This window comes from Epinephelus lanceolatus, chromosome 23, assembly GCF_041903045.1.
Source record: "Epinephelus lanceolatus isolate andai-2023 chromosome 23, ASM4190304v1, whole genome shotgun sequence".
NCBI classification, from domain to species: Eukaryota; Metazoa; Chordata; class Actinopteri; order Perciformes; family Serranidae; genus Epinephelus; species Epinephelus lanceolatus.
Window position 1 is genome coordinate 27,197,590 of NC_135756.1, and position 21,024 is coordinate 27,218,613.

The 21,024-nt window shown below is 41.0% G+C and overlaps 1 protein-coding gene across 1 annotated transcript in view; it reads left to right on the plus strand.

The window, feature by feature from the left end:
- Window positions 1-2,575: 2,575 nt before the first annotated feature.
- The window catches only part of ntf3 (neurotrophin 3), a 50,582-nt gene continuing 32,133 nt past the window's right edge, over window positions 2,576-21,024 (plus strand). The window contains exon 1 of the mRNA XM_033615064.2: window positions 2,576-2,733. Coding sequence (XP_033470955.2) covers window positions 2,716-2,733 — 18 coding nt within the window. The 5' untranslated portion in view covers window positions 2,576-2,715. The remainder of the gene's footprint in view (window positions 2,734-21,024) is intronic.

The following is a 21,024-nucleotide window of genomic DNA, read 5'->3' on the forward strand; positions in this document are numbered from 1 at the left end:
GTTCAAGTTTAATAGTATCAGTCCACCCGCCATCCACTGCCCACCTGTCCAATTATCAGTCAGGTCAGAGCTTGCCTGTGTGTGCTGGCCAATAAGAAAGCATTCATAGTTATACCAGATGTGCCATTGAGATTGACAGGAGATGGAGGAGGAAGACCAGATGTGCAGCTAACAGAACGTTGCCAAGTGTGTTTTGATGTCTTGGGTTTTAAAATCCGCTCAGACACAGAAAGACGAGAGTTTGTCCAAAAGGATTCATAAGCTGAATGCACAAATACGCATCTATGGAATTAAACCATGTGTGTCTACTGGAGAATCCGCTGTGTTCACAACACAGTGACGTCCAGTGAGCAGATACACTAAAGACAGAATCGGTCATTTGTTAGTGCTTTATAGTATTGACTGTTACAAATAAATTAGTCACATTAGTGTTTTCTTATCTGCCATCTCTGTGGTCGAGCTTTGGTTAAAGTTAGACAACGAAAACTGTTTGGTTAAGGTTAGAGAAAGTTCATGGTCATGGTTTATAAACCAGTGTTGTGTGTTGGTATGAGATGGGAGACCACGGTACTCAGTGTCAAAGTCTGCCTCTTTGTTTGATGCTGTTATTCTGGTCAGTGATGAAATGATCAGTTCAGTTGGAAACATGACACTTTTTAGTGTATATTTATGCCATGGATAGGTGTGAATAAAATTACAGGTCCTCAAGATACTAAGTGCATTTGAGCAAGCTGAGCCTCCAGCTGCTGCAGTAAAACTATAAAGAAGACACTGACCACTTGAGACTGGCTCCAGAAGACCGTCATGTTAAAATGCTTAACTTTACAGCAGAAATAAACATGTTTACAGCCTGGTACAAAAAGAATAAAAATAAATAGAAGTTTTGGTCTCTGTAGTTAATTATGTCTTCGTGACAACTGTACAGGGGTGAACTTTTGTCTATAACTCACCTGTTCACATTTCATTAAGGCTTGAAGTTACACATATTTAAAGGCGGGCTGCTTTGAGTGACAGGCCATCTACCGATAGTGCCCTTGGCTTGTCAGTCAGATCTACCCCTCACTCCTTGACAGCACCAGCCTCTAATCCAAATATGGTCACTTGTGGCTCCAAAAAACAAAATGGCAACATCCAAAGGGCCGAACTCAAGGCCAAAAACCCAACACATTTTCCCACCAACATTGTCACATATCGACGTTTGGTCATGGACTTTCCACATCCAGAGATGACGTGCAAGGTACCTTTGGAGAGTTGGTTGTTGATGTTCTGGGGCACAGTGTCAAATTCTGCCTGTTACATGGATTGTCTTCTTTCAAAATATACTTCTGTTTTCACAGGAAATTTAGCGTTTACCTACAGTCTCTTTCAAAATAGACTCACTATGTCTGTACAACTCTCCCTTTGACAAAAAAATGCATGTGATTACATTTGACGACAAAAACACATTTTTGGCTTTATAATCTTGCGGGACATGAACCCTGCTCTCTCCAGGTCAAAGTCAGTGTTGTTGGACCGATCCACCACCCCCTCCACCCACCCTCCTCGGACTTTCACCGCTTTAACTTTTGTTCTCTTCCTGCTGCGCATCCCCCTGACACTGCAGGCGACCGGCTGCATATCATGTCGATGTTAAAGGACGGCTTTTTTCGTCTGTGTGTGACACCGCAAGTCACTGCCCAAGTGCCTGATTTCGACAACTTCGGAGTGAGACCTGGTTGAAAAACCAGGAGTCAACAGCCCAGTTGGTGACATCACGGTGGCCATGTCTGGTATTTATACAGTCTATGGCCGTAACTGGCAGTAATTGCTGGATGAACAGTGCTGCTAGCTAGCTCGCACCTGACCCAGGTGGTGCACAGAGCACTAACCTGAAGAGTAGCGAAATTAATTTGACATGCCCAACTGGAAAAAGAAATTCTCAGTGGTTAACCACTTAACAGTTAACCTAAATTTTATAGCGACTTTACTGTGCAGCTTTTGCTTTGCTTTGCCAATGATAACCTAAATATACATGAAATTTAGTGCACATGTTTAATCAGTAGTAAGTATAAACTAATTTCTGTCCATATTCCAATGGAGCAAATTGTTTATTTTTTAATTTTACTTTAGTGCTTCTGTAGTTCTTGAGGATTTTTTCTTATTATTCTTACAGGCATATAGCTGTGTTTGACATGAAACTTTGAGTCTTGTGGAACCTGTAAAATGTCAGCCAGCACTACATAAAGATATAAAGGTTGCTTTGGTCACGCACACACACGCACACGCTTCTAATTCGGTGTCCTAATTCATGTCAGCAGGCTCGCTCCGCTGACAGACAGTGGCAGCATGCATGCAGGTCTGCAGCAACATGCGCCAAGAGCCATCTGTCCTGTTACAGAAAGAGCGGCGTAGATTATGTTGTCCAGAGAGAGAGAGAGAGAGAGAGAGAGAGAGGGAGACAGAGTGTGAGAGAGGGTGTGTGTGTGTGTGTGTGTCTGTGTGTGTGTGTGTGTGTGTGTCTGTGTGTGTGTGTCTACGTGTGTGTGTGTTAGAGAGAGAGCGAGAGAGAGAGAGAGGGATAGCGCATTACGCACACCCCGATCCTCTCCACACAGAACCAGTGTGGCGCACAGACAGGCGGCAGCCCTCACAAAGTGAGAAGTTTTCGCCAAAGGATTCTGTCAAAAAATTAATCACCTTCATGTCGACTCTGTTGGATACTAACCCGCCGATGCTATGGTTACCTTTATTACGGTAGGAACTGTTCTATTCATTTTTATTTGGTACTTCGTGAAGCATTTTTGTCGCTTAAGAACTCTGTGGTTCTTGACGAATCTGACACAAGTGGAGTGACAATGACTGACCCAAAGTGTTCAGTATGTTCAATTGACTTTAAAAGATGACAGGGACTCACAAAGTTGTACTTTAAATGCATCGAACTGTGCGATGAACAGGAGCTGCTGGAGTTACAACTTGCATAAACCGCTTTCAGAAGTTTTGGAAATAACTAAATTTGGCACCACAGACGCGTCTGAATTAAGTGATCCAAATTAAATGTACACTTTTCGTACAACCGAGGAGTTGCATGACGTGTTCAGGGACTTATTTCTTCCTCTAAGCTTGAGCTTTGTCAGGTAAAACATAAGTAGAATGTGAGACGCAACGCGCCGTGCGCTGTCTCAAGGCAAACCAGCGCGGACAAACTCACTTCTCCTACCCGTCTCTCTCCCTCTGTGCACAGGTAGACAAAAGGGTTGGGTCTCTCCCAAGCTCGTTTACGCACACAAACATTAAAGACTCCTGCTGTTTTCACATGCACCCGGGAGCCTTGCGCTTTTCAAAGGCGTGTGCGGCGCGTTGGAGGGAGCGGAACTGGCTCAATGCGCACGGGAACGGTTCAGATGTGGTTCAGCTTGTATCTTTGGATTACCGATGCGCTAATTGAGCCTCGGCTCGCTGTTAGTGGGAGTGAAAGCTGATATGTCACAGTTGACTCCGAACACAAAGGCGGACTATGCATTAAATCGGCCTTCTTCCCCCCCCCTTCTCCTTGCCCCGTGTGCATGCGTGCACATTTGTTTGTGTATGCATGTAAGCTATAGCCTGCATGCGCATGAGGTGGAGAGAGTGAACGGCCCCTGTGCGCGCAGTGGTCCTATTCAACCTCTCTTGCAGTCCTATGCTGTCTTTTTGGACAAATGTAATTAAGTACATTATCATGGTTTGGGATAAGTGAGTGTCACGGGAATGTAGGCTCAAGTTAAATACTTATCCGCTTGGGCAAACTTTTAAGGTTATGCCAAATAAGATGTGAAGAATCTTCACTTTATGGGGCTGAAATTTTCTGTGGGGACTTTGGGTTAAAGTGTGTTTTGCATTAAGCTGAGTGCATGTGTGGAAACCCCAAAACGCGCAGGGTTAAGTCTCCACGCCAGACACCAGAATTTGAATGTTTGGAGCTGGTAATGGGATTAGAGCCAAATAGCCCAGTAACCCAAAATACTCATGCTGCGTGCGTGCGTGCGTGCGTGCGTGCCCGCCCGTGTGTGTTCAGTCTGATAACATAACACTTAGTCAATTCTGCGTAATGGCCTTAAAAGTGCTGCGGTGCAGTTGGCTGTCTGACATGACATGTGGTCTTTGCAGCTTTGCGTAATGGCGCGCATCAGTGGGCGTCTTGAGCCTTTGGTGGATGCTTTCCTGCTGCTGTGGGAGTCCGCTTATGTGTGTGCGTGTGCGTGAGTTGGAGCATGTGCATGCGCGCAGAAGCCGCTGGAGCAGCTGTTGCAGCGGTGGATTTGACGCAGAGCCCCTCCTGACATGCAGCACAAGGAAATTAGGACGCAAGGAAGGAGACGAGAGAGGAGAGTTCCATTCTGCAACTCCCTTTATGGGCACTTGAGTCAAAAATGGCCTCCCAGGCACCCTGAGAAAAGCTTTCTTCTACAGCTGTGGGCTGTTGCGTGCATGTTAGTGCTCTCAGTGCAGTGCAGCTGCAAGGACTCGGTTTGTTAGAGTTCATTTTGTGTTTTACTGCAGGAGAGAAGAGGAAAATTAGGAGCGAGGGGTGTGAACAGATTAGGGGCCGAGCTCGTGGGAAGAACATAAAGCAGATAAGCGTCAAAAGGGGCCAAAACAGCTCCCAGGTGGTTCAATAAACTGATAATGTTACTATGGAGAGTTCCTGTAGTCCCTTTCGGCCCGGCATTCCAACCTTTTTCGTGCCTTTGTGTGCATCCAACTCTCCCCACCTCTATCTGCTTTGCACTTTCTCTGTATACCTGTTTCATACCTGTTTCATTTGTTGCTCAAATTTATTTTACTCATATTGCTGGACTTGTCTGGCAACACCAGATTACAGAAATAAACAACATCAATCTTAGCCTCAAGGTTTACAAAGCAGTTTAGAACTATGGTTGCTGGTTTAAATTCCCAGACAAAAAGGGGAAATGTGTGCGGAAAAGACAAACAAGTAACTATTGAAGTTGTGAGAATTGCCAAAAGTCAGAGACAAGTCAGAGACTAAAATATGTATTAAATGATACACCCTGTATCTTGGGAAACAAATAAGGAATCTGGTTAATGTTCACTCTGTCTGGCGATTGAACGCTACGGTTTTTGGTGTTAAAACTGACTGTGATTGTGTGGAAGCCTGGTGGTGTAAAAATGTGGACCTGTCATGAGGGGATTGTGGGAAAATACACTTTCCCAGAGGTTTAAAGAAACAAACAGATAGAATGATGCATTGTAAAAAGAAACAACTTGTTTTAACGTAAAAAAAAAAAAAAAGTGCATGGGCTGCCTTAAATCTTTGAGTTGAATGAATTTAAAAAGACATGTTGAATCATTGCAAAATTACCTCAACTTGTCTTCTCAAATCCAGTCAACTTAAAACTTTAAGGCAGCCCGGACACTAACTTTTTTAAATTAAAACAAATTGTTTCTTCTTACAGTGTGTGAGGTTATGTTTCCTTTTTCTTTGTCCTGTTTAACTTGTAATGTTGGTCACTGGTTAGAGCATCAACCAGGCCACGAAAGGAACTTCACCGGCTGTTGTTGCCCCTCGATCTGGCCTCGATGCCCTTCTGAAAGACGAATGCTATCAGCCACTGTGACCTTGGTGCCATGCTCTCTGCCTGTCCCCCCCAGCCCTTCCTCTCAAATCGGCCAAATGTGTACTCAATTAATCAACAGTAGGGTAATGTTCAGTCACTCCACGCACCAGAACACACTCTGACACAAACTGGACCGTTTGTAAATCCAGAGTGCTGTTGGAATATACCAGGGGTGTCCAAACTTTTTTGAACGGGGGCCATATAAAACATCATGAAAATACCTGGGGGCCAACTGATTCTCGCATCAAGTGGGATTAAAAAAAAAAAAGTGAGACAAATGCTACTTGATGCCTGTCTACAAATTGTATGATAATCCTATTATTGTGAGGTGAAGGGTAAAAATGTGAAGTGATCTTGCTCGATTAACCATTATTGTGTAAAGGGCCACATATGGTATATTCTGAAAGTCAAGCTGAGAGCCGATTAAAATTGCTGGCCTGCTGGCCACAATTGGCCCCCGGGCCAAACTTTGGACATGCCTGGAATATACCAATGGTTATGGTAAATGGATGGTACTAGTTTCCGTTTCTGGTCTTTCGACCAGTCAAAGCGCTTTCACGCTATGTCACATTCACCCATTCCAATACACATTCACACACTGGTGACCAAGGCTACCATACATGGTGCCACGTGCTACTCAGTAAGCATTCACATACACTCACACACCAATGGTACAGCCATCAGGAGCAATTTGGGGTTCAATATCTTGCCCAAGGATACAACATGCGGACAGGAGGAGCCGGGTTGTCCCGCTCTACCTCTGATCTACAGCCACCCCGTTATTCAGAGCACCGTACTTTCTGAGCAGCAGTGCTCACTCTGTTCACGCTGTCTCAGGAGACAGAGCAGCAGAGCACCAAACGTTGCGTCTCCTGAGACAGCGTGAACAGAGTGAGCACTGCTGCTCAGAAAGTATATATATATATATATATATATACACATACATATACATACATATATATATATATATCTATATATACATATACATCTATCATCTATCATCTATATATATATATATATATATATATATATACACAGTACAGGCCAAAAGTTTGGACACACCTTCTCATTCAATGCGTTTTCTTTATTTTCATGACTATTTACATTGTAGATTCTCACTGAAGGCATCAAAACTATGAATGAACACATGTGGAGTTATGTACTTAACAAAAAAAGGTGAAATAACTGAAAACATGTTTTATATTCTAGTTTCTTCAAAATAGCCACCCTTTGCTCTGATTACTGCTTTGCACACTCTTGGCATTCTCTCCATGAGCTTCAAGAGGTAGTCACCTGAAATGGTTTTCCAACAGTCTTGAAGGAGTTCCCAGAGGTGTTTAGCACTTGTTGGCCCCTTTGCCTTCACTCTGCGGTCCAGCTCACCCCAAACCATCTCGATTGGGTTCAGGTCCGGTGACTGTGGAGGCCAGGTCATCTGCCGCAGCACTCCATCACTCTCCTTCTTGGTCAAATAGCTCTTACACAGCCTGGAGGTGTGTTTGGGGTCATTGTCCTGTTGAAAAATAAATGATGGTCCAACTAAACGCAAACCGGATGGGATGGCATGTCGCTGCAGGATGCTGTGGTAGCCATGCTGGTTCAGTGTGCCTTCAATTTTGAATAAATCCCCAACAGTGTCACCAGCAAAACACCCCCACACCATCACACCTCCTCCTCCATGCTTCACAGTGGGAACCAGGCATGTGGAATCCATCCGTTCACCTTTTCTGCGTCTCACAAAGACATGGCGGTTGGAACCAAAGATCTCAAATTTGGACTCATCAGACCAAAGCACAGATTTCCACTGGTCTAATGTCCATTCCTTGTGTTTCTTGGCCCAAACAAATCTCTTCTGCTTGTTGCCTCTCCCTAGCAGTGGTTTCCTAGAAGCTATTTGACCATGAAGGCCTGATTGGCGCAGTCTCCTCTTAACAGTTGTTCTAGAGATGGGTCTGCTGCTAGAACTCTGTGTGGCATTCATCTGGTCTCTGATCTGAGCTGCTGTTAACTTGCGATTTCTGAGGCTGGTGACTCGGATGAACTTATCCTCAGAAGCAGAGGTGACTCTTGGTCTTCCTTTCCTGGGTCGGTCCTCATGTGTGCCAGTTTCGTTGTAGCGCTTGATGGTTTTTGCGACTCCACTTGGGGACACATTTAAAGTTTTTGCAATTTTCCGGACTGACTGACCTTCATTTCTTAAAGTAATGATGGCCACTCGTTTTTCTTTAGTTAGCTGATTGGTTCTTGCCATAATATGAATTTTAACAGTTGTCCAATAGGGCTGTCGGCTGTGTATTAACCTGACTTCTGCACAACACAACTGATGGTCCCAACCCCATTGATAAAGCAAGAAATTCCACTAATTAACCCTGATAAGGCACACCTGTGAAGTGGAAACCATTTCAGGTGACTACCTCTTGAAGCTCATGGAGAGAATGCCAAGAGTGTGCAAAGCAGTAATCAGAGCAAAGGGTGGCTATTTTGAAGAAACTAGAATATAAAACATGTTTTCAGTTATTTCACCTTTTTTTGTTAAGTACATAACTCCACATGTGTTCATTCATAGTTTTGATGCCTTCAGTGAGAATCTACAATGTAAATAGTCATGAAAATAAAGAAAACGCATTGAATGAGAAGGTGTGTCCAAACTTTTGGCCTGTACTGTATATGACAAAATATGTAAACTACATACAGTGTTTATTCAATTCAATTTTAGTTAAAAAGCCCAATATCACAAATCACAATACAGCAAACGACATCCCTCTATCCTTGGACCCTCACAGTGGATAAGGAAAAACTCGAACAGGAAAAAAAAAGGTAGAAACCATATGTCTTTGTCACACATACATGCTTATAGATGTTTTGTAAATAGAAGTCACCATATATACTTATATAACTCATCAGACGGCGTCCAGAAGATGTTAAAACTTCTTTCTCTAGAAGTGTTAGAGTTTATTAAAAAGACATTGATGCGTTTAGAAATGGTCTATTTAGTTGGTCTGTTTAGGTGAAATCAAAATCATGTTTTTTTTTGGGTTTTTTTTTAACTTATGGCCTTGATTCCCCAAAAAATTGCTACACACACAGGCCAAGTGTCCTTGCACCTAAAATTACAATCGTGGCGCGTATGAAGAACACTTTCTGAGGAAACTGTGGTCTTTCATTAATTTGGGTTCATGACACCTTCAGAGGTGCTGACTGGAACTTGTAGTGTCTTTGAACCTCCCTGTTTCAGAAATCTGTTCACTCAACATGTGATGTTTTACATCTCCTCACCTCTCCTCATGCTGTATCATTACGTGTAATTCAATTTACACTTGACATTTGCTCATTCTGAGTAATTATTTTTTTTACAATTAAATCTTCCCTAAAACAGTAAATCCAGTTTGATAATGTCACTGAAAACACAATGCGACAGTTTGGCCAGGAGAAGACGGTTAATATTTGAAAAGTGTGCTGCAGAATGAGTTGGAATCTGAACCGGCTGGACCAATTAACAAAAAAACAACAACAAAAAACCATGTCAACATAACAAAAGCATTTGAGTGGCTGAGTATTTTTTTTTTATTTATGACAATACATGCATTACTTTTGTTTATATTGTGCTAACATGGTGCATATTACTAAATAAAGTTGCGTTTAATCAGATGACCACAAACTAAAGACCTTTACTTATTGAAGGTGTTTTTATTTATCTTTTTCTCAAGCAATTAATTCGCATGTTAACCCTTTTTTTTTTTTTGACTCTTGTTTTTGTACTTTCCCACAGAACCCTAATGTTAAGCGATGAAGAAGCAACACATGTTTTTTTTTGTTTTTTGTTTTTTTTCCCCAGGGGGCATTTTGATCCCCAGATTTTGCTGCAGAGTGAGTGCTCTTCGCTCTTCTGCTTAGAAGTTGTGAATTTACAGCTCACAGTGACTAAATACGACACCTTCTCTGGCTTTTGTTTGACATCTAGTGTCGGCAAAAAATGTTACACATTTCTGATCCATTGTTAGCACAGTTAGCTAGTTGACTATATCACGCAAATGCCTCCATCACATTAAACATCCCGCTAAGCACGTTAAAAAAATGTATATGGTAAAAAATTAAACATTACATATTCATACTGAACAGCCAAATCTGATTCGGCTGACATCATTCTGAGTCAGGTGCTGTTCAGTGCAACGGGGGAACTGCCCATTGGTCCGACAGCCCATTGTTCCGACCACATTAAACCCATTGTTCCGAAGTCCCGTTGTTCTGAAATCATCATGATGCCCTGTGGTTAAGGTCTGGTTAGGTTTAGGCACAAAAACCACTTGGTTAGGGTCAGGAAAAGATCATGGTGTGGGTTAAAATGAAAAAGAAAGTGACAAACACATAAGCTGTGAGCCTGCTCCGCCTCAAGCCTTTCCTAGCTGACCCAGAGCCGGTCGCGGCGCACCATCAAAGTAGAAATATGCCCGCCGGGAGCCGTTCAGCACTGCAGACCGTCGGACCAATGGGATGTCGGACCAATGACATGGACCCGTCAACGGAACAAATCACAGCATTCAACAAAAACCAAACAGCTAATTTTTATGACATTGAGCCCACATTCTCAAAGCTCTCAATTGGCCAGTGAACTACAACCTCAACTCCCTTTATTTTTCTTTCTTTACTTTTCTCCATATATATAGTATATCAATAGAGTGGTGCAGAAAGAAGTCCTAAAACCCGGAGCTGAGTTAGCATTTTAGCACTCACTGTTCCCCCCGTCTTAAAGTCAGTGTTTTTTTTTTTTTTTGAATGGTCTTTTGGTGAGATGCCTGAAATAAGGTCTGTGGTTCACACAAGCTGAAGAGACTTCAACGTTTTGTTTTACAACATAAAATATGTGTTTAAATATCCTACGCGTAAATTTTAAAGCTCTTATGTGTCTTTCAAAAGCCCGTTGCTTACAAGTTACTAAATGAGACTACAGAATGTCATCACGCTGAACGTGGCTTTATGGCTACGTTGTTATGGTGGTGATGTTGAAGTCATGTGACCATAGTCTAGTTTATTTATAGGTTAATGTTGTCATGTTACTTCTAGTGATTGCATTTACACCTAAAAAAAAAAAATCTTAAAAGTTTTTTTAAGATTACCTTGCTGAACAAAACATGAAAGTATCATAAACGTTTGAGCTTATTTTTTGCACTAATCCAAAATCCAATGGAAAAATCCCGTAGGCTTTTTGACGAGGGAACCAGTGTGATGCTTACTTCAATGTTGGCCCACAAAAAAACATCATCCATGCACCATTCTATCCCTGTCTAATTTAATAATACATCAATGAATTTTGTTTCTCTGTTTATCCATCAGTTTGTCTGCCTGTCTGCCTATCTGTTTGTCTTTATGTCTGTACATGATGTACAATCTACATTGTACATCATGTACATTTCCTCTATTCCAGAGGGGCGGTATCAATGGCTGTCACTCAAAGTGCCCCTTCATGCAATTAGAAAGACGGAAAACCAATCAGAGTAAACGAAACGTGTGACGTAGGCTAGCACAATGCCACTTTAAACGGACCAGCAAGCAAGTGCAGTGGAGATGAGCCGTGATGATGTCTGCGAAAGAGTGTTGCTGTCTTTGCCAAAAAAAATATGTTAGTAAAAGGTGTACAAACTCACTTTGCTCCTTGTCCCTCCTATTCTGATGACGTGATTTCAAATAACCTGCCCCAAAGTAATAAATGGTTGTGATTGGCCCGGTAAGCCAAAACTGATGCCAGAATGTGCGTTTATGATTCCATGGCCAGACTGATCTGCGGAGCGGAATAGAATGAGCTCGCGAGATCAGGATGGTTTTACCAGGCTAATGTTTTAGCAGTCTGAGAGAATCAAATGAAGTGGATATCTCACAAAAATAGTCTCTTTGGTACAGAATTTTCTCCCTATTTTACACTAGATAGTGTTTTAGTGCAAGGGATGGCAACAGAGCGAGGGAGTTCTGACATGACAGTAACTTTGGAAGATAATTACCTGGTTTGTATAACTTAGGCTTCTGAAACCTCACATTAACTTCAGATAAACTTTACAATGCACTCAAAGAGAGCTGTGATTTTTGTCCCGCACCACTTACTTTAGAAGCACACTGGAAAAAGATATCTTAATGGCCAGTACATTATGAACATGAATAATTACAGCAAGCAAAACTGCACTTGACTAAGACAGAAAATGAAGGAAATTGTGAACATTTAGCAGAATTCTATAACCACACTCCCGTGACCCTAGGTTCATCTGATGGATTGATCCAGATCCACATTGATTATTAGGCAATTTTATCTTCTAGCCATGTAACAGCCGTGCTGGGTTGAGAAAATCTGACAAGCCCAAATCATCTGGTCATGAGCTCTGGATCAGATGTTTCTACAAAGCATTTTAAATAGAAACACTGGCAGGGGAAAACCTTGGTGGTTGAGAGTGAATAAAACACTGGGATTATGAAATTACCTCAAACTGCCACAGATGTTTTGTACAGTTAAACCTATGACACCTTGACAGTAACTTTTTTACATCCCTGCGGTCCACCCATTTCCGCCCATCACTCCGCAACTCCAAACATTTATTGCAGGTTGTTTCTGCCTTTCAAGACACTGAAGGGTTTTGTAATTAAAGTCAAGTGGAGCTCAAGTACTTTTCGAATAGATTTGTGTCAAATGTGGTGTTTGCAAGACTACTGGGGTCAAGCACCTTAAGGGTTTGTATCGTATGGCCTTTCTTCCAGCAGGATAGTGAACATAAGTAACATTTACAAAAATTCTGGGCACTGAAGGCCTTTAAATGTGAATTTAAAAGCTAAACATGAAGATGTTCTGTGAGTAAACTGCACGTCTGTGAGGCTTCATTCCAAAAGGATGAGAGAGGCTAAAGATATTCAGCTTGTGTTTAGGAAGAAAGTTTGGATTTCTTTTTGTACTTCTTTCACTCTTCTGTGCGGGTCAAGCTGTTCCCTCCATTCTATATGGTCGCACTTTCACAGGCCTGCCTGCTCCGGGATGGTTTACACATTTAGCTGAGTGTTTATACACTGCACATTCTTATGGCTAGTTAGAGCAAAACACACCGTAAGGATTTGGATTAGACGGCACTCAGTGCTCTGTGGAAACAGAAACAGCACAGTGCAGAGCAGCTCTGTGCAGAAACACACTTACACATGACAGGGCATTAATTAAGGGAATTCATTCCTTTAACCTGTAACCTAAACACTTAACCGTGATGTAAACAAGTTTAAATCTTAACTGAAAATCTAGCACAGAAACAAACATGTCCCATGTTGTCTTTCCCACAATTCCCTGAGACACAGCAGATAAGAGATCATGTGGCTTTCAAGGTGAGGCTGGGCCTTCCCAGCAGTTCAGTCATATGACAGTTCAGCCCTCCTCTTTCTCTCCGATCTGACACGGTAATCTGCCTCTCTGTCTCAACGATTTTCTTTATCTCCCTCACATTCACTGTCTGGATCTTTATGTCCCTCAGTTTTCTCCTCTGTCTTTACATCGTATCCCTGACCCCCCCTCCCAGTGTGGTCTTCTTCTAAGAGGTAGACTCAGTGACCTTCTGATACAGCTGATGACTGATAGTGACAACTGGGATTAATTACCGTACCAGCCTGTCAGTCGTTTACGTATATGCCTCTATAGATTTGGTATCTATCATCTAAATCTTCATATATTTACATATATTTATGTAGTTTACAATTTAGTGATAGAAAGATTGATTGAGCAGTATCTATTATTTCATACCTTCCTTAAATTTGTTGAGGGTATATGTTATATGACGGCAAATGTACACGTTTTGCTTCTGTAGGTGGCAGGAGTGAAAATTAGTCATCCTAAATATTTGTTGTGTCATGGTTTCAGAATGATGAACAGCTGGAGAACAGATACAAAATACAGACTCTACAAGATGAGGTTTTTTCTTGGCAAGTATCGTGTTTTTCTCAAATGTGGTATAGATTTAAAGTAAGTCTGTTATTGTGAAATAGAACATACTGTATCTGCAGTTAACAGGAAAAAATCTCCCTAGGGGAGCATAACCCTGGACCCCCCCCTAGATGTGGGCTGAGCCCCAAATGTTTACAATGGCCCTTTTACACAGAGATCATGCTATATGGGAGCTACAGAGTCCCTTCATTATGCCTCCTTTGCATTTTTACACAGAGCCACACAACAGTGCCATCATTCCACTCCAGTGTGTTGTAATTTACTACATCCCAGCATCCCCCAGTCAAAAAAGGCGTGATGGGCATGACTTGTAATACAAGAGCATGGGCCTCTCGTGTGACATATGCGTTGGGAGCACTTTCGAGACAACAACAAGGGCATAACATGTCGATTACAGTCATTTACCTTCTGTTATATGGCGGCTGATCTCATCCCCTGCTCGGAAGGGCAAGGAGCTCCTGAATTTCACAGTTTTCCTGATTTGTGGACATTTACGGCCGGCATACTTCTTCTTTGAGTTAGCTTCTAACTGCTAGCAGCTGCTTCTTAAATCTCTCACAGTGGGTCGCCAACATAATTCGTAATCAAACGAACCTGTTCCATCTATGGTCACATCTTTGCAGCATTACGTTTTACACACACCTTGTTTCGGGGCTTTTACTACCTCCATTCCTGGCTCAGAGGCGAGACAAGTCTTTCCCCCTCTCCGCGATCATACCTTGTAGACAGAATAGTGAGGCAGTATAACGGTGCGATATTCCTGTCTTGAGCAGGCAGTGTAAAAGTTGCAAATACACTGTTATACATTCTTAATCTGAAAAGTAACTTATGACTACAGATGTCAGATAAATGCAATGCAATAAAAAGTGTTTTTTTTCCATTGAAATGAAGTGGAGGTATATAGAAGTGTAAATCAACATAAAACAGGAAAACTAATAAAGTGAAGTAAAATTTAACTGTAATACAGTACTTTAGTAAATGTGCTTTGGCTACTTGTGCTCCTGTTGATAAGTCTGTCTGTCAGATGGATGTCTAAACAAGTTAGCTGAGTCAGTCTATCCAAAGTGCTACTGGATTATATCAGATTTAGATCTGGGCCTTTATGCCAGTAAGGCGATTACCATTTTGTACTTATAACTATGAAACTATGACAAAAGTCAAGTCAGATTTATTTAAGATTTGTCAGTTTCAGCCGAGATTTACTAAATCTGATTGATGTCCTGTTAATCTGCAATGCTTTCCAAATCTGCAAAATAAAAGACCATTGCATAATTGGCTGAGACGTGGATTTATTCTGTTTTGACCAACTATTTTTACTGTCTTCCACTTCTCTTACATCACTTCCATGAAAAAGAGGGGAAACCCAGCTTGTTCTTAAATGACTCTTGTTTCCTTCTTATCTCACACTGATGATTCCTTCACAGTTGTAATACCACAGAGGCAGAGAGCGTGGATCCCCTCTTTGATAACAGTCTGTAATGACTTACTGTGTCCCACATGGCTCATCTGCAACCACCTGTTGTATAATCACAGCTCGAATATTCAAGAGCGGCCATCTTCATGTTCCCCTTATAGAAAAAGATGCCTATAGGTGACACCTGTGTGGACTGATGTGTCAGGCTAGTGGCCACCTTTGATATTTGAGCTGACAGATGTTCAGACTGCCTGAGGGTGAAACTTGCTCCTTAGAGTTTAAACAACACACACAAACCCAATCTCAACTTGTCCCATCATTTGGTTAAACTTTAACCCTAACATGAGACTAATCCTAACTTTAATCTCTACCCTTAAACCAAAATTCTAACCCTAAACGTGGCCCTTGAGGAAATGAGGATTGCAGTTGAAAGATATCCTCAGGCATCCCAAAACACATATACCTATAAAAAACATGTATCGGTTTTAAATGGGGTCTTTTGCTCGAGTATGAGTATTTTCTAAAACATAAAGGGACACTTAATCCTTTAGTTTGCTTGCTTAGTTTTCAATTGCTTTGTTTTGTTATTTTCTTGCCCCTATGTCCTTGTGTTTCAGTCTGTGTCCCCTCTCTACATGCACAGGGTTTTTGTGGGTCCGTGAATGCAACAGGTGGATAAACATTCAGTCAATCCGATCAGAGCTGATCAGATCAGATTGATGGATAAGAGAGGCAGCTGTTTGTGAAAGAAAGCAAACTTTTAAACCCCGCGCCACAAAACGTTAAGTTTCACTTTCACTTACACTCTGCTGATCCATCTGTGCCCACACACTCTGAGCTCCAAGAGTGTGGGGGAATTAATAACCAAATATGAAATAGCATAACTAATTAACGGTCCAGTTCCAAAACTAGAAAATCAAAACGTGGCGGCAGGTGTTTTAATCGTAGTGGGCCGCCACAAATAAATGAATGTGCAGGGAACTCTGGTGTGATAAGTCACATTGTTGAGCTTGCAAATTGCTTAACCATCAGATACAGTCCTGACAGGCAGTGTATACATAATTACATTATTAATGTGTCACAGTATCACATCGTGTTGCCTTCAGACCTTTATGTAACTGGAAAAAATGCTTGTTAATGATGCACTTGAAAGCAAAGTGTGCTGTGCAGTGCGTTCATGTGCTGGCTGGAGGCTGTGAAATCTGAGACTACAAGTTGTGAGAGTTTGTGGGGCGGTGGATGGGCCACAGAGGTATGTAAGTTGATTTCCAAAAAAACAAATCTTATCTCTCTTTATTGTTAAGGCAACACAGGTTGAGGGAGAAAAATTATACACACATCATGTAGGTGCAAAGCTTTCAAAATCCAGCATACATGAAGGAACAGCAACGGCTGCACATGTACTCCATGCCACAAGTTTTATGGAGATGTTTCGATCTTTCATGGATCTTCATCAAGTCAAAAGTTGAAATGCTGCAATGCTGTGCCTGCATGATGTTCCTACTGAGTATATATATTTCCTTAACATTATCTGTACTCTCAACACGCTCCACTGGCATCAGAAGAAACACAAGTAGTCCATCTTGAGGTATCTCAGTCGCTGCCATAACCTTGATAGGTAGTTTAAGGTGTATTCAGAGCCTATGCATGTAGCCATTGTAAGTATGGTGCAACTCCTTACCACAGAAGTGCTAATGGGGCTTGACTCGAGAGCTATTTTTGTGCATTTTTACTTCTTTCACTGTGTTTGACGTGTCTGTTTCAGCAATCTTCCTTTCATCTTAATATGGCCATTTGTGGTTTTACAAGCTCCTCTACTTAAGTACAGATCATTTTATTCGGAACCACAATATAAACCAGATTTTCAAGTATTATTTTGTTTCTTGTTAACTCAAACAATGAGCAATAAATGCCGAAATGGAGACTAATTTTAGAACTAGTTGGACTTTACTGTCGCAACGTGGCGCTAAACTGACAAGAACCTTATGTTAAAACAATTAGTGAAACCAGAGGGAAAGAAAACCGCATAATATCGCCGTGATATTGAATGGCACGACTCTTGACCACAGTGCATGTGGCAGGACAAATTGGTTAGCTGGTTTACATCTAATAAGCATTGCAAAACACAAAGGGAAAAAAAGGGATTAGATGTGGGAAAAGCACGACTTCCTTTGTACTAAAAGTTCATTGCATGCGGCACATAGAGCTTAACAGAGCTGTTACTGTAACATTATGTGGATGCAAATGAAGCCTTCACTGTAAATTCAAATAGCAGCATTTATTCAAATGTAGGGTATGTAGGTAATGTACGGTAAACAGTGTCATGGACGGTAGGTGTCCAATGAAACAGCCTGATTAGTTAGCTCCTTCCGGTGCGTGTCGGTGCTTTCCCATGAAAAATATCCGTAAAATTGTCAGTGATAAGCTGTAATATCATGACATAAAAAATATTTGTTGGTAGAATTTATTGGATTACTGTGGTTTAAACAAGGGAAAACTGTAATACAAATAAAAAAATAAAAACAATACTGTTAAAATTACAACATGACAGTATTAGAATAATGTTTTTGTCAGGTATATTTTTATATTGAAAGAAACCATACTACATTTTTCAAATTCTGTCATGCTCTTAAGATAATATGTACAAGTAAAAATAATTAAAACTCACAGTAGGTCAATGTAAAAAAAAAAGATAAGCTTATGAGCTCTTTTTATTGCCTCCACGATAAAAGAACTCATGAGTAGTGTAGCTAATAACCACTGGATTTTAAAACATCTGAGTGTTACACTTGAATGATTCTTAAAAATATGCACTTTTCTATTTATGATCCTTAAGATACAGATTTATAGCAGTCAAATGATTAAAGAGATAGCTTTTATTTTGGAAAGAGTTTTTTCAGCAGGAAAATGATTGGGGTAAATGAGTGCTACTTGGCATCAAACATTCCCTGATGATACTCTAATATTATTACTAATGTATTTGTGCTGACGTGGAGCACATTTCAGTCCCTCGGCCTACGGGCGCACCTACTGGTTTCTGTTATTTGCATGAAATGTGATAACTTCTGTGATAGAACATGTCTAACTTGGTAGGATGCAAAAATGTATTTCTGATGGTGGAGACAGTATCTGATAAACAATGACAATATTTTTTTGTATGTGTACACTTACACACTCAGTCTACGGCATTCATTTATGTTTGGCTGTTAGGTGTCAGCTTTTGTCCTCTTTTGTCATCTGCCTTTGTGTTTCCCAATAATTTCCGAACACATGTTCAAACTGGAGAATTAAAGCACAGTGATGGCGGCCTTACACCGAACAATATTTCAAGTGATTTCGCTGTTGCAGAAAAATTTCTAATGTTGGGATAAAACCGTGAGAGATTTACCCTTAGTTGGTCTAGGCTCTCATGATCTTGCTTATTTGGTGTAACGTCGTCATCAGACTCAGTCTGAGCTGTCTTAAGTCAGCCTACTTCTCATCTTGACATCTCAACAAGATCAAACATGTTTAATATTATAATGATACTTAATATTATCATAAGTTTTTAATCTTGGCTCATGCAAATACTGAGGTTTAATGATGTGAACATAGTCAACAACCAATAGCTGTGCTCTTTCCAGCACCAAACAGATGGCAGCAAACTGGGTAGACAGTAAAGAGGCTGGTAGCAAGTCTAGGCGACAAAATTCAAAATGTAAAGTTCGTACACAAATACAGTTTATCTATGGATGATATTAAAGCTGAATTGACTGTTGACATATTACCAATTTTATCTTGTGTTTCTAGAGTTATGTGTTTTTGCAAACATGTATGGAATTGTTAATATGTAAAATTTCTTAAATGGAGTGTGGTGTAATATTTTCCACCAGGAGCAGAAGGCGGAAAAAAAATTCTAAAGGAATCTAGTTGTAGTCTTGCAAACATTTTTGCAGTGACCCTTCAAGATCCCCAGTCTTTGCATAATCTTACAGAGTGTGACTACAAACTCACATGTTCTTTAGATGTGAGAAAGTGTCAGACTTTAGTCTTTTAAAACTCTTTACAAAATCTTTTAGTAAATGGTGGACATCAGAGTCTCCAGTCATGGAAGCCACTCACAATGATAATGCTAGCATGTTGATGTTTCTTGAAAACCAACATGCTAAACACTGCTTAGCAGGTATAATGTTTACCATCTTAGTTTAGCCTGTTAGCATGCTATCATGTGCTAATTGGCACTAAATACAATGCACAGCAGAAGCTGATGGAAATGTTGTTAGTTTTGCAAAATTTAGTCGTAAAACACTCATTCATTCTTTCATTTTCCATAACCGCTTATTCTGTTGAGGCTTGCAGGTGTGCTGGAGCCTATCCCAGCTGACATTGGGCAAGAGTCGGGGTACACCCTGGACAGGTCGCCAGACTATCGCAGGGCTGACACATAGAGGCAGATGACCATTCACGCTCACATTCACACGTATGGCCAATTTAGAGTTACCAATAAACCTAACTTGCTTGTCTTTGGGTTGTGGGAGGAAGCCGGAGTACCCGCAGAAAATCCACGCTGACAAGGGGAGAACATGCAAACTCCGCACAGAAGGGCTCCCCCACCCTTGGTTCGAACCCCCAACCCTGGGTCTGAACCAGGTACCCTCAAGCTGTGAGGTGACATTGCTAACCACTACACCATTGTAAAATAGTAAGATAAATTTAAAGTTTGACCTGATGGCGCTCCACGAAAGGTCAGGGGAGTAAAGTTTCTAACAATCCGTCTCATAGATCTCAAGATATTTTAATCAGAAAATATGTTATGGTGCAACTACAGTAAGAGTCTAGGGATCACCAAGGTCAAAAGATTCACTACGAGGGAGGCATGAATGTTTGTAAAAAATCCATGGCAGTCCATCCAACGGTTGTTAAGTATTTCACAGTAAACCACAAATGTCAACCTCATGGTGGCACTAGACACAAGTCAGAGGATCATCCAAGTAGGATTCCTCCAATGGGTACCATGCAAGTCTGTACAAATGTTCATGGCAATGCATCCAATAATTGTTGAGGTATTTAAGTTTGGACCGTAGTGGTGGACTAACAAACAGACATTTCCATCCCTCTAGATATGCCACTAGCATGGCTTCAAAAAAAAGTTTGCACATGCAGACAGTTCACTTTGGTCCATGTTCACTCTGCCCTGCATGTGACTCAGAGCTTGGTGTGAACAGAAATGAAACTGTACTTTGTATTTCACTTAGGACATCGTGGCTGTATGTGACTGCGTGACAAAGCAAAATGCTAGTCGGATAAAGTGAAACCTGAACTAAGTGAACTTCAATTCAACTGAGCAGATGTGTCATAGTTTTAGCAGCTTGAATGGCCAGTGTTAGCACAGAGGAGAGGACAGAGTAATAAAAAGTCAAATAACAGCTTGTTTTTGGACAGACTCCTCACTTCAGTCTGAATGGGTGTATTGTAAACACAGTGGTTCTAAACAGAAATGGATGTGGGTTCTCAAATTTCTCTGAACTTAATCTTGCCATTATTCAAACTGCTTTGACGGGAGGTGGACAGATGATAAAAGCCAGTCCGTGTGATAGTTTTATTTTGAAAGTGCCGAAGTGCTGGTTTGGACTAAGAACGTTTGCAGTATTTTATGTATGTTATGTATTATGTATGTATGTATGTATGGAAAAAAAAAACATTCCAAGACAGTTTGGATCCATCTGAAAACAGATATCAGCTCTTGTGAAGCGATAATTCACTTTAACATCAGGGAAAATAGGTGCTAGAAGATCGGAGTTGAAGAAGACATCATTTTCCGCTGTGGGCAGTCGTCTTGCTGCCAAAACATTCATAAATCCTGCATCTTAGGTATCTTGTAAGTGAAGACAGGTTTATTTTAAACACCTTTTCATAGTTTTATTTTTGAATAGTAAAACATCTGATCTGACATACTGAAAACAGTGTCAGGTAGTGTTATTTAAAGTCATACAGGCAACCCTTCATGTCTTTAAACACCTTGCCAGCACACAGCAATTTGTGGTACAAAGAAAAACTTTAGAAAACCTTCCATTTGCCAA